Genomic DNA, 13,423 nt, shown 5'->3' with positions numbered 1-13,423 from the left:
CCTATTGGTTAGTCGTTGTACTTCCTGACAGGTGATTGGCTGACACTTCTGGAAGGGTTTTGAGTGAAACATGGCGAGTATAAGGAGCGTGAAGGTGAGTTCCGACAGCTGGAAGGTGGCGCCGGCCGGGCAGTTGTGTAATGCACTGGGATTTGGCCTGCAGATGTTCTGGTACTGCGCTGTACGAAGTGCAGGGATCCTGTGTGCCGCGCAGCATGGCTGCGACCACTGGCTCTGCACCTATAGGGAGACTACAACTCCCATCATGCTGTGCAGCATGCATGGCCAGGTCAGACACTGATCTAGTGCGTGTAATGCCATCTGCATCAGTGTAGTGAATGACCAGCAGGGCAGAGATGTGCCATGTGTTAACAAAGAATGGTCTGCAGTAGAGATGCTACTTACTAAGACCTAGCTGCATGGGTAACAGAGGGCATGTCTGTGTTGGTGATGACAGCACCATGTGCCAACTTGGACTTCAATGTCAGTAGGCAGCTCTACCCCGTCAGGGGTGCCCCCAGGCTGGATGCTGCTGGAGGCAAAGTTTACAATGGTGCTTCCCCCCCCCCAAAAAAGCTAGTTTTACAGATATTTCAAGTGCCAATACCCAATAACTATTTGGACCATTGAGACTTATCTAGAGTGACAGAGTATTCGTGACCCCAGTAATAAGTGTCCCCCTTAGTGGCACCAATAGTATTAGTGGTCCCAGTAGTAGTAGTAGGGTCCCCCGTTTTAGGGGCATTTCACTGGGCAGCAACCAGTTCAGCAGCTGTCGCTGTCATCAGCCACTGTGACCCTGACCTCTCCGCTTGGTGTCTGTACTGCATACAGGACGGCGTCTGACCACAGGAACGCAGATGCCGGCCGAAACGCAAGTGGCAACTTTTTTTTTTTTTTACCAGCCGTTAATCTGGCTGGTAAAAAATAAATACAAGCCTTAATTACCAGACTGGCAACAACCCATTGACATCCTTCAGGTTGCTGCCTGGTAGGGGTGCCCACCCCCTCCTTTCTGTGATATTGGTGGGCATGGAGGCTCTAGTAGCATGTTGTACCGCCTCTAGCTTGGATACAAGATGTGATATGGTAGGACATGGAGGCTCTAGTACCCTGTTGTACTGCCTCTAGCTTGGATACAAGATGTGATGCGGGCGGGCATGGAGGCTCTAGTACCCTGTTGTACTGCCTCTAGCTTGGATACAAGATGTGATGCGGGCGGGCATGGAGGCTCTAGTACCCTGTTGTACCGCCTCTAGCTTGGATACAAGATGTGATATGGTAGGACATGGAGGCTCTAGTACCCTGTTGTACCGCCTCTAGCTTGAATACAAGATGTGATACTGGTGGGCATGGAGGCATACAGGTTCCATATGGTATTAACCCTTTCCAATCCACTGTCTGACATCTAAAGACATACTGATTGAGGGCTGTACAGCTTCAACGTCAGAAGACGTCCGGCAGGGTATTCTTACTGTAGATTACTCGCCGCTCAGTTGTCGGGGGGGGGGGGGCTCTCCAGCATGTCTCACACCGCAGAAAGAGAAAGCCCCCAAGGAAACCCTGAATCCAAATTTGGATTGCAAAGGGTTAACATTTGCTGTAACTGAGCCTCTAAATCAGTAGTTGTTAGCCTTGTTGGAGGTGCTGAACCCCGCATGTTTTGTACATGCATTCACCGAACCCTTTGTAATTCGGAAAAGGAAATATGATTTTTTTAATTTTTTTTTAAAAACCTCGGTTTATATTTTCTTAGTGCATCAGTGCTACACAAGGAACTCGATGAATCTTTACGGCAAGTCTTCAGCGCAGCGTTGTGTTCTTGTGTTTCCCATCTCCATGCAGCTGTAGAAAGTCTCCCCCCTAGTTTTGCCGATGCTAGTCTAGAATTGCTCAACTTGGCGTTCCAAACCTTGCATTGAGGATGCTGACTCCCATCGCGTTCCCTTATACACGTGAATCCATATTGTGCGCATTCGTTCAACCACTTTCTCTTTTTTTTTTTTTTTTTCTCAACATAGTTTAGTATGAAGGGATTGAAATATTAAAGTGTAGTGACCCGAAGTATGGCACTCTAGAAACCACTTGGTTTCAGGGTCAAAGGTCACTTAGCTAGGTGTAGCCAAGGTAGTAGGGGAGCTAGAGATTGAGTAATTTTAATTACTGCACCCTCAGTGCAGAAGCTTGGGGACCTGGGAAGGAATTACTCTTTACAAACAGAACCCGTGGCTTCCCATTGGCCGGCTGGGCCTCTGAAGAGAAAGAAGCTTCCTGATTGGTCCATTGGTGTGGTTAACCAGAAAAGAGAGAAACAAGACCACCTAGCAGAGACGAGCCAGGAGTTCCCCTGGGCTAGCACATGCGCAGTGGAGACCGTCACAGATCGTACACAGTGTGTCTGTCTTGACCTCTGCTGAACCCCTGAGACTGTCTCGATCGAACCCAAGTTAGGAACCACTGCTTTAGGTCGTGCAAACTCGTACAGTGTCGAAGTTGGCATCCCAGATGGTCCCATGCACGCTCTATTGGCGATGAATCTGGTGACTGGGCAGCCAAAGACTGTACATGTAATGGGGACCATGAGTCCAAATGTCCTTCAGCCATGGTTCTGGAAATGGTTCAGACAGACACAGGGGTGTAACGATGGCGCCACCTGTCTCTGGATGTCGGACAACGAAACAGTTGTAGCTGCTTGTGCTTGTCGGACGATCAGACGCTCCGCTCTACTGGTAATCTGTAGGCGGTCCTGAGCCCGATGGCCTTGTGGTCCCTCACACATCCACTGGTCCAGCACCTCCTATCAGTCTGGACAGAACGGCCGGTGGGGGACAATTCATCGATACGACCATACAGGTTCTCACATCTCAATAATGCGCCCCTCTCAGACTCTGGTAACGGGGTGAAATCTCTTCTCTGTGTCGTAGAGGCGTCTAGTGGCCAACAAGCAGAAGAAGAGGTCCCTACACACAAGGAGCCTCCGAGAGCCTCTTATAGGCCAAGGGGGAATCACTTATAGAGCCCCAGGTGACAAGACCGTTCATCTAATCGCATCACAACTCTAATCATTGACATATCTGTCTGAGATGGAACTGCATGCCGGGACTTGCAGCAAAATAACAACGCCTTCTAGGTCCCTGTGTTTTTTTTTTTTTTTTTTTTTTTTTTTTTTTAAACAAGCGTACATTGTCCTGAATGAGCCACCTCTTGAATCCATCACCATGTTAGACAACCAGGGATATTGCCATGAGTCTCCGAATGCCCCCAAAAATATTACTAGTAGTCCCACTAGGGCACCATTAATGGTAATATCTCCCATGGCTAAGGGGTTAAGATGCTCACCTGACAAAACGGGTTGTGGAACAATGGCAACCATATCTAGTTAAAGCAACCCTCCAGGCTCTACCTGGTAGTTGACATTGCAGTCCCTTGGGGCTGTTTGCACCCCGTCATGCTGAGTAATTATGTAGCAAGGAGTATGTTGTCTACTAGAAGATGCTGTGTGCCTCTATAGTGCGTTATCTCCTTCCGGTGAAGGTGTTGTGGCCTCTACGCCACTTGATAACTGGGGGCATAATCATAGAGCTGTAGACTATTGCCATCTACTACTTGGTTTACCAATTACATATCGCAGCTATATGATTGGATATCTTGGATGGTTACTGTTAACAAAATATGGCGCTTCGCCATTTAAGTGATGATAAACTAGTGAATTAGCATTCGTAATATATCGTTACGGTGGTCATATAATGTCCTTTTCCTTACAGGGCCTGGTTGGCATTGTCACCGGTGGAGCCTCCGGTCTTGGCCGGGCCACAGTGGAACGGTTAATTCGGCAAGGAGCCAGCGCTGTCATTCTAGATTTACCAAGCTCTGATGGGGTCAACGTTGCGAAGTCTCTTGGAGAGAAGTGCGCATTTGCTCCCACAGATGTAAGTAACTGAAACCGGATGTCTATGGAAATCGACCATTTAGGTAAAAGTTATTTAATCTGAAGGAAATCCTCCTGGTTGGGAGCAGCAGTGGGCATAGTGAGTGCCGCAAGGACCTTCATGCACGTGTATGAAGGTCCTACTCTAGTTAAAGCGACCCTTCAGGCCTGGACAGATAAAGATGGCCGCTCCTCTGACTACCTGATTTGCACTAGTATGCGTCCTTAATCTTTGACGTTACACATTTGCCTTGATTGACCAGCGCTGCTCATGTGGCCACATGTAGTGTCTCACCGATGTGTTCTAATAGTGTGCAACAGGTAGTCAAAAGTGGTCCAGCCATATAGAATCAGAGGGTCGGTCTGATGTGACCTATATAGGGTACTTGTGGGGTGTTGGATGATGGCCTGTGCATCAGTCCCACCCAGCGTACAGTTGTGTCTCTCCATGTCAAATTAGTCAGGAGATTATGCCTGCACAACTATTTTAGGGGGGGCATTCACGCAGGTCAGATTTTGCTGTGCAGCTACACCATTTGGTGCAGATCTTGTCCCAGATCTACAGCAGATTTCAGTCTTTCAGTTGAAGGGGTGAAGTCTGCTGAGGATCCGCATCAAATGGTGCGCCATTTTCGCTTTGTGTGAATGCATCCTCAGGCCTTATTGACACGAGCCTATATATCGTAGCTGCGTCTAAAAATTGTGACCATTAGAAATGAGCGATTGAGCATTGCCCTTAGCAAGTACCTGCCCGCTTGGGAGCAAAGATCGGGCGGCGGGCGGGGAGCTGCGGGGTAGAGCAGGGAGGAACGGAGGGGATATCTCTCTCTCCCTCTTTCTCCCCTGCTCATGGCCGCAACTCACCTGTCACCTGCGCCGGCAGCTGAACCTTTTCTTCCGAGCGGGGAGATACTCGCTAAGGACAATGCTCGATCGAGTAATTGTCCTTAGCGAGTATGCTCACTCATCTCTAGTGACCATATAAACTCGTACGGCTGAATATAAAAACGGATGCAGACTTGTGAAAGAGGCCTAAGAGGGACAAGCTGAGAAACAGTTGACTTGTTTTCCAGAGTTGAAACCTGCCACCACCAAAGTTCTAATTCCCAGGTCCGAACCCATCTCGGACAGTCATACGTGCCACCCCTGCCTCCTCAGGTGCTGGTTATGAAAACCTACCTAGAAACCTGTACAGGTAATAACTGTCCGTGTACAGACCTACTCCTATACAGGCGCCTAGGGTATGGAAACCACTGCCCAGGACTCCACTGTATATGCATGCTACAAGAGGGGTAATGCAGCCCCACGCCCCTGCTGAGATCGGGTACATGCGGTGTGGGTATCTCCATGTCAGGCAAAAGCAGCATTTTCAGGATCTCTTTAATTGGTGCAGAAGACTTCATGTAACTCTGCTTTTGTTGGTTAGTTCATCATTCATTATCTTTGGCTGTCAGTATATGGCTGCCTGTGTCATCTGGGTGCTAAAGTCCGGTTGCACATTCTCGGGGCGTAGTGCCAATGCTATTCCGAATTCTGATCTCCTGGTGGACAGCCATTGGGTGAAGGACTATGTCCTGGCCAGGCCATTGATTAAAGTGCTTTGCAGCATAAGATTGTTCGCTGCTGTAATCTTATATCTGGCCAAGGAAGAGCAGCTTTTGGCCCCGCAAGATTCCCCTCTTGCCATCCATGCAGGATAGGAATCCGCTGGAATCACACTGTCCTAGAATGAATGCAGAAATGGCTGATAACAGTGAACAGTAACCTGCATAGTTTATGTAGACATTGTAGATTATAGCAGTTGTCTGTTAGCTGCACTTTTACTGACTGTTTCATTCATGGCTGAACCCAGGTGACGTCGGAGGCCGATGTGAACAATGCGCTGGAAGTGGCACGCTCGAAGTTTGGAGGAGTGAACGTCGTGGTGAACTGTGCTGGGATTGCAGTTGCTATAAAAACCTACAACAAAAAAAAGGAGACGGCTCACAACTTGCAGGAGTTCCAGAATGTCATAAATGTAAGTTTAGGTGCATCCTATAGATATTCATGCTGGTATCGCACTCTATATATAATATTATATGCCATATATAGCATATGGCAGTGGGCGATAACATGTGGTTCTCCAGCTGTTGCCAAAACCATAACAGTCAGCATGCCCTGTCAGCCCCAGGGTCGCCCTAGCATTGTTGCATACCATGGGCAGCACTTTGAGTTCATTGGGTGTTGTGTAATGCTTCATTTCTCCTGTGGAGGCGCTACAGGAGAAAAAAAATGTATTGCCAAACAGTGCAATGACCTCTGATTAGTTTATTTTTAGGAAAACCTATCAAAAAAGAGCAGGGAATTCCATGCAGGAAAAAGTGTAATCCAAGCTTGCAGAGTAAAATTAGTAGTCTTCTTTTATTTAGTCATATTTAACCCTTTGCAATCCAATTTTGGATTCAGGGTTTCCTAGGGGGCTTTCTCTTTCTGTCATTATACAATAGCGCCATCTGCTGGATAGAGCCAGTACTGCATTATGGGAGATGCTGGAGAGGCCCCCCGACAACAGAGCAGCCAGTAATGTACAGTAAGAATACCCTGCCGGACGTCTTCCGACATCAGAAGCTGTACAGCCTTCAATCAGAATGTCTTCTGACGTCAGACAGTGGATTGGAAAGGGTTAAAATTGCCAGGCATACACATCTCGGCTGCACAGAGCCTTCGTCAGTGGGATGGTCTGAATAGTGTGGGACCGGCTTAAATAGGTGGAACAGAACAAATAATTCCAATGACTGTCAGCTGTGCAGGCTGTAGGGCAAAGGGAAAATACACAAAGATCAGACTATTACTGGTAGGATAATACTTGTAATAAACACACATCAACATGACACGAAATGGACCCCATGGGGCGCTCTGCCAAGGCTTCATATATTTCATTTATTGCAAGATTAACCCCTAGTTGCACTTCATTTATATCTATTGTGGTTGAGCTTCACAATTGTGTTACAAAAGACCATATGAAATTCCCATTGTTCTACAATAGCATAATACTTCGCTCCCCTTTATAGAGCAGTGAGCCTGCAGATTCAATTATATCAAAGAAAGAAGGGAAGAAGAGGAAAAAACAAAAAACCTTCCCTATTTCTCTCCATGAAAAGATATCCTACGTTTATTCTTGCACATAAGATGTTTCTATATACATGATATTAGTCTGACTTGCAATATGCCTCCCTCCCCCCTAAAGGGGTCTGGTTCCAGGGGGGTAAAAAATTCCATTTACTTCTGACTCTGGAAAAATATACTCATATTTGGTTCCTACATACGTAATGTATGTATGTGTGTGTGTGTGTGTGTGTGTATATATGTATATGTATATATATGTATGTATGTATATATATATATATATATATATATATATATATATATATATATAGTGCAGGTCTAACTTACAGTATAGCCCCCCCCCCCCCCCCCCCCCCCATCCCAAAAGGGGTCTGGTCCTAATGAACTTTCTTCTCTTTGGTCATGTTTGATCCCTGTATATGCAATGCAGGTCTGACTTGTAATTTAACCCCTGAGGGGATCTAGTCCCCAGTTTGTGGATCCAAAAGGACTCTCTGATCAGTAGATCATTAAAGGGGTTCTGACATGAATAATGTTTTTATGCTTTAGCAGCCATTGTTCCCTGGTCTGCCTAATGGACACAGGGAACCCACGGTTTAATGGCTGCTAAAGCATAAAAACATGATACTTACCTTTTCTCCTGTTGTTGTTGACATCGGGGGGAGGGGGGGGGGGTCATATTCCGGCAGGCGCTGTTCTTCTGCTTCTTCCTCCACGAGCTGCGCCGCGTCTCCACTGCGCATGCGCAGAATCTCGGGGTTCAACCGGGACGGACGGGCCGCCCACAGCAAGCACTGCTTGTGATGTGCTTGCTGTGGGCGGCCTGTCCGTTCACCTCGGAAGTGGCGGACAGAGCAGAGCAGAGCAGGAAGCGGTCATTTTTACCGCTCCTGCTCTGCTTCTACAAGCCACAGAAGAAAATGCCGGCTGGAGGGGACATGCCTGGCGATTGGACCGGGCCAGGCAAGGTGAGTACAAATTTTTTTTTTTTTTTTTTGTGTCAGAACCCCTTTAAGGCTGGGTTCACACAGGGCGGATTTCCTTCGGAAATCTCGCGGTTTGGCTGCAGCAAAAACCGCGAGATTTCCGCCGGGAGAACCGCCGCGGTTTAAGCTGCGGCAGCTTTGAAGCGGCCCGGCCGCTTGCTTTTCCGTTGCGGCCGGCGCTCCCATAGAGGAAAGCGCGGCCGCGCCGAAAAATAAACAAAGAAAAAAAAAAGTAAATAGACATGCTGCATCTTCTGAAACCGCAGCCGCGGTTTCAGCCACATTTACCGCAGCGGATTGGCCGTCCCGTGTGGACGAGGTTTCTGAGAAATCTCGTCCACATGGCTGGCTAATCCCGGGATTAGCGGCTGCGGGCGGATTTGCCGCGGCCAAATGCCACGCGGCAAATCCGCCCTGTGTGAACCCTGCCTGAACGTTGCCTTGCCGCACCTGTTATGGGTTACTTTCTCTATACCAAAACATGTGACACTAGCAGTGCTGCATGAGTGTGAACTGATGGAGTGATTGGCCACATTTGAGCTCCCAGTTTGGCCTTTTGCTTTTTAATCTGTCTGAATACTTTTCATTTAATCTAATTTCTCTTGTTTGTCTAGAAGCTGTTTTTTTTTTTTTTTTGTTTTTTTGCTCGTTGTAGAATGCGTTTTCCGCATCCCCTGTTTTGTAACCTATCACAGATTTCTTTTTCTGCATGTTGGTAATCTGTACTTAATGTGCAAAGGCGCTTTGCCCTCAATAGCTCCCCCAATGGGATCGCTTGCATCGGATGGCAACTTGATGCGTGTAAAATCGTATTCCCAGCATCTTTTCTGTACAACACACTGGTGATGGACCCATCCGGACTATTTCCCTTAATAAGAATATCCAATATGACTAAATAAAAGAAGATTACTAATTTTACTCTGCCAGCAAGCGTGGATTACACTTTTTCCTGCATGGAATTCTCTGTTTAAGCCCAGGACCGGGGGCAGGTGAACCCGCTTGAGCAAGCCGTGGATCGTGAGATATATGAAGTGAGCAAGCTGACAGCACCGAGCGAGCATTGCCTTTAGCGACTACCTGCCCGCTCGAGACTGCAGGTTCGGGTGCCGGCGCGGGGGAGCGGTGAGTAGCGTCTGTCAGCCGGAGGGGGGGGGGGGGGGGGGGGAAGATCTCCCCTCCGTTCCGCCCCGCTCTCCCCCGGAGCTCTGTGCCCGCTGCCGGCACCCGAACCTGCAGTCTCGAGCGGGGAGGTACTCGCTAAAGGCAAGGCTCGCTCGAGTATACTCGCTCATCTATAGTGTATCAAAAAAGAGATAGTAAAAAAGCACTTTGACAAGATGGAATTTTTCATAGAAAAAGCACACATTAAGGCTTGCTTCACACAGGCAAGGGGGATATCTTGCCTTGAGTCACAGCACGATATCGCACTTTCCACCATGTGAAAACAGCCTCGCATCACAGTGGGAATCCCTCCATCCCATTGCTTTTAATGGGGCCACAGCAGCCATTGAAAGCAGTGGGAGAACTCCGCGATCCTCTATGACAGCAGCGTTGAGGGATTCCTTCATCCCCCGCATGGAATCCCTTCACCGCAGCCGCATCTGAAGGAATCCCCTGCCGCTGCTGTCACAGAGGAGCTTGGATTTTTCCCATTGAAAAGAGTGGGAGGGATCGCAGGAAGATGGAACGTGCTGCCATGTGTTTCTCATGGTGCCATGCAGGAAAGCATCACTCGTGTATGAACCCATGCAAATGAATGGGGTTCATATTTGTGCGTCTCACAACACACAATCCTCGTGCGATATTATATGTTTGTTGTATTTTATCGCCCGTTTTTATTTTTCAGGTGAACATTGCTGGCACGTTTAATGTTATTCGCCTGGCTGTTGGAGAAATGCTGAAGAACGAGCCGGATAAGGATGGACACAAGGGAGTTATCGTTAATACGGCCAGCATCGCTGCTTTTGATGGGCAGGTTAGAAACCTAAACTTTTGCCAGTACTTTTTGTTTTGTTTGGAAGGGGTACATAAAGTTGTTATCTGACTTTTAGTTATTCCTAAGCTCCCGCCACCTCCCCGCCTCACTTAGTTGAGTGAGGGAAAACGTTTTGACACACTAGAGATGCCTGAAAGCCATTTTTTGGCAGCCATCTTGGATTTAGCTCAAGGAGCTTCAATGGAAAGGTGGCCATGCGATACATGATTTAAGGGTAGCATTTCATAAATTCTGTAGAATTTGAAAACTTGACTCGCCCCATCTCCAATTGTAGTCATCTGGTGCTTATTTGGGGGCTAGCACAGCTGTCGACAACTGGGGATTGGAAACACTGCTCCGCTGACCACTCTTGGGTTGTCACTACCAGTTTGCCTGAACTACCGAATCCTTTTCCTGCCCCTTCATGCACTCACTGGCCGTCTTCCTGGGTGCTCTTGGATTGAAAGCCTCAACCATCTCACATGAACTTCTGTTACGGCGGTCGGGATGATCTCCTCTCTGTCCTGGATTGTTAATGGCATCTCTTCCGTACCACATAATTCAGCATGACCTCATCAATAACTTGGACATGCTTACAGATTTCGAAAAAATGATTTCACTTGACCATTTCTGATGAAATTCCACTCCTTAAATCATGTATCCCACGACTCCCGTTCCATTAAAGTTTCTTAAGCCAAATCCTAGATGGAAGACGGGCACCACGATGGCGCCAACAAGTTTTCTCCCACCCACTTGTATCACTTTTTATTCAGAAGGTATTCTTGGCGGCCCTGATTTTTGAATCGCCCTGTATAATATTGTATGAACTGTACACGTTTGTCATTTACTACAGTCTGCTTAATTCTTAGGTTGGACAAGCGGCGTACTCGGCTTCCAAAGGAGGAATTGTAGGAATGACTCTCCCCATAGCCCGAGATCTGGCTCCACTTGGCATCAGGGTTGTGACAATTGCCCCCGGTACTTATTTCTGAATCTGATATGTTTAGTGGACATTTAAAGGATTTATTTACATTTTGGCTTCAGCGTTAATGTAGCACCGAGGTTGTAATGTACGGCATTCTGTCTGATGTGCTGTAAGAAGCCTTTATCACTACTTGAGGGCACTCATAGAATGAAAGGACTCTTGATAGTGGGGGACACTGAGGAGCGAACAAGACTGGCTTCAGACAAGGGTATAAAAAAACACGTCCGTAATACAGATCACATTTATTACATCCGTACGGCATCAGCTCCATGGGTATAAGTCATATAAGTCCATGGGTTTAGTTGATGGAGCTGACCTGATTCCCTTTTTTTTTTAACCCTTTCCAATCCAATTTTGGATTCAGTGTTTGCCTAAAAGGCTTTCTCTTTTTGCTGTTATGCAACAGTGCCATCTGCTGGCTAAAGCCAGTGTATGCGCCAGAGAAGCTCCGACAGCGGAGTGGCTGGCAATAGACAGTAAGAATACTCTGTCGGACGTCTTCTGACATTGGAGCTGTAGAACCTTCAATCAGAATGTAGGAAGACGTCAGACAGAATAGCTTTCCTTTTGTGTCCTCAAGGTCCCCTGTATGCAGCAACGTCTCCGGCGACCCTGACTGTAGTGCGACACCCAGTTCAGAAAATGATGGCTCGTTATAACCTGATATTGTGTTCCTTTTCAACTCTTAGGATTATTTGCCACCCCTCTCCTGCTTGGACTTCCAGAAAAGGCAAGAGAATTCCTGGCAAAACAAGTACCTTTCCCAAGCAGGCTGGGTGACCCCGATGAGTATGCCCACCTGGTACAGGCAATTGTAGAGAACCCTATGTTAAATGGAGAAGTCATACGCCTGGATGGTTCCCTTCGGATGCAGCCTTAATGGAGTAATCGGCGTACAGGACAACGCTATGACATCCGTCGGTAATGTACGGTATCAATGCTCGGTTATACAAGGAGCAGCGTTGGCTCGTCCTATTAAAGGCTAATAATGGCAGTGATGACACCAAGGAGTCTCAGATGCCAAGAATGTGCCCAGACTGTTCTAATAAAGACCCGGAAGAGAGGTCATTGATTTTCCTGGAATTTGTAGTACATAACGGTGCGAGGCGAAAGTTCACGTTTGTGTTTAAAAAAAAAAAAAATTTAATAAATTTTACTACTTGATCTAATGTAATTATTGCAATTGTATTACTTGGTCGGACAAACATATTTTTAGACTTTTTACTGCTGGCATGAGCCCATGTACATGTATTATAGACCTGTAGCAGCATGGTACCTCCATCATACGGCATCTGATGTAAGGATACAATTCATGCAGCTCAAAGTTATGATTATGAAAATCAATCAATAATTCCTTTTATTCAAATTCCACAGGTTCCAATGCTGCCATGAATAAGGGAGTGGGTTGCGCCGGAAATGCGTTGGTTTGTCACACAGACCGTACCTACAAGATTTTATTGGAATTTGAACAAAAGAAATATTGCATGTTTTTGTTCTACTCTTTACAACCCTGAGCTGGATCACATGTTGCAAGAGACTTGTCCGTATTCCGTTATGATGTTAATTCGAGCTTCCGAACCGACGCAGGGTTCTTCTTCAGGCTTAAATGAAATAGATCCGAAGAGGCATGCATATTTATACACACATACTTATGACAAGGCACAGACATAGATGTGATTAATTTGCACTTAAAAGAATACAACCACAGAAATACAAACCTGTTTTAAAGTCACTGATAAGGTATCGTATCTACAAGATTACGTGGTTTCTCTTGCTGGGAACAATCACACAAGACATTAGATGTGGCACTGAAGAACATGCAGGAAAATAGGTCCACCACAGCAATGTCAACACATATTGGCAGCTATGGTCCTATAGTGTCCCTGTTCATCTGCTTGTTTCTCTTGTGCTCTTGCCGTCTTGTTTGTCATCCCTTTGTGCTTCTGTGACGCTTCCCGTCACAACTCGCCTGTCACCCGCGCCGGCCCCCGAGTCTTTAGAGACAAGCGGGGAGATACTCGGCTAAGGCACTACTGGCTCGAGTAATGTGCCTTAGCGAGTATACTTATCTCTAGAAACAAAACAGAATAGAACATGCTGCAATTTTTCACATGTGAATAGCCTAATGGGTTATAATTGGTCTGTGTGCTGTCCGTGACTCCATATGCCACCATTTTACGTTAATCATTAAATCTATTAATTTGTATAATTTCATTGAATGTTTTAATTACCATGTTTCCCTGAAAATAAGCCATATCCCGATTATTTTTATTTTATTTTTTTTAGGTGCTGGGGGGGGCTTGAAATATAAGCCCTCCCCTGAAAATAAGCCCTAGATACACAACATGGGGGAAAAAACAAAACAGCAATACTCACCTAGCCGGCGGTGTCTAAGTCCCCCCCCGCTGGTCTCCTGCGCTGCGGCAGACTGCAGTGTAATCCTT

General features: G+C 46.8%; 1 protein-coding gene across 1 annotated transcript; it reads left to right on the top strand.

The window, feature by feature from the left end:
* HSD17B10 (hydroxysteroid 17-beta dehydrogenase 10) lies at positions 1 to 12,148 on the top strand. Its single transcript, XM_066580598.1, has 6 exons — positions 1 to 94; positions 3,765 to 3,929; positions 5,781 to 5,945; positions 9,866 to 9,994; positions 10,864 to 10,972; positions 11,669 to 12,148. Exons 1-6 carry the CDS (start codon positions 71 to 73, stop codon positions 11,857 to 11,859), a joined length of 783 nt encoding a protein of 260 aa, XP_066436695.1. The 5' UTR covers positions 1 to 70; the 3' UTR covers positions 11,860 to 12,148.
* Positions 12,149 to 13,423: the final 1,275 nt, after the last annotated feature.

The sequence above is a fragment of the Eleutherodactylus coqui genome, chromosome 10 (assembly GCF_035609145.1).
Source record: "Eleutherodactylus coqui strain aEleCoq1 chromosome 10, aEleCoq1.hap1, whole genome shotgun sequence".
Classification (NCBI taxonomy): domain Eukaryota; kingdom Metazoa; phylum Chordata; class Amphibia; order Anura; family Eleutherodactylidae; genus Eleutherodactylus; species Eleutherodactylus coqui.
This window is presented reverse-complemented; position numbering and strand designations above follow the sequence as displayed.

What these genes read in the sequence shown, in the direction of transcription:
- HSD17B10 (XM_066580598.1), top strand. Translation starts at nt 71, where the DNA reads ATGGCGAGTATAAGGAGCGTGAAG. An exon ending in AGTTCCAGAATGTCATAAAT is followed by an intron (nt 5,946 to 9,865) that starts GTAAGTTTAGGT and finishes TTTATTTTTCAG; the next exon opens with GTGAACATTGCTGGCACGTT. An exon ending in TCGCTGCTTTTGATGGGCAG is followed by an intron (nt 9,995 to 10,863) that starts GTTAGAAACCTA and finishes CTTAATTCTTAG; the next exon opens with GTTGGACAAGCGGCGTACTC.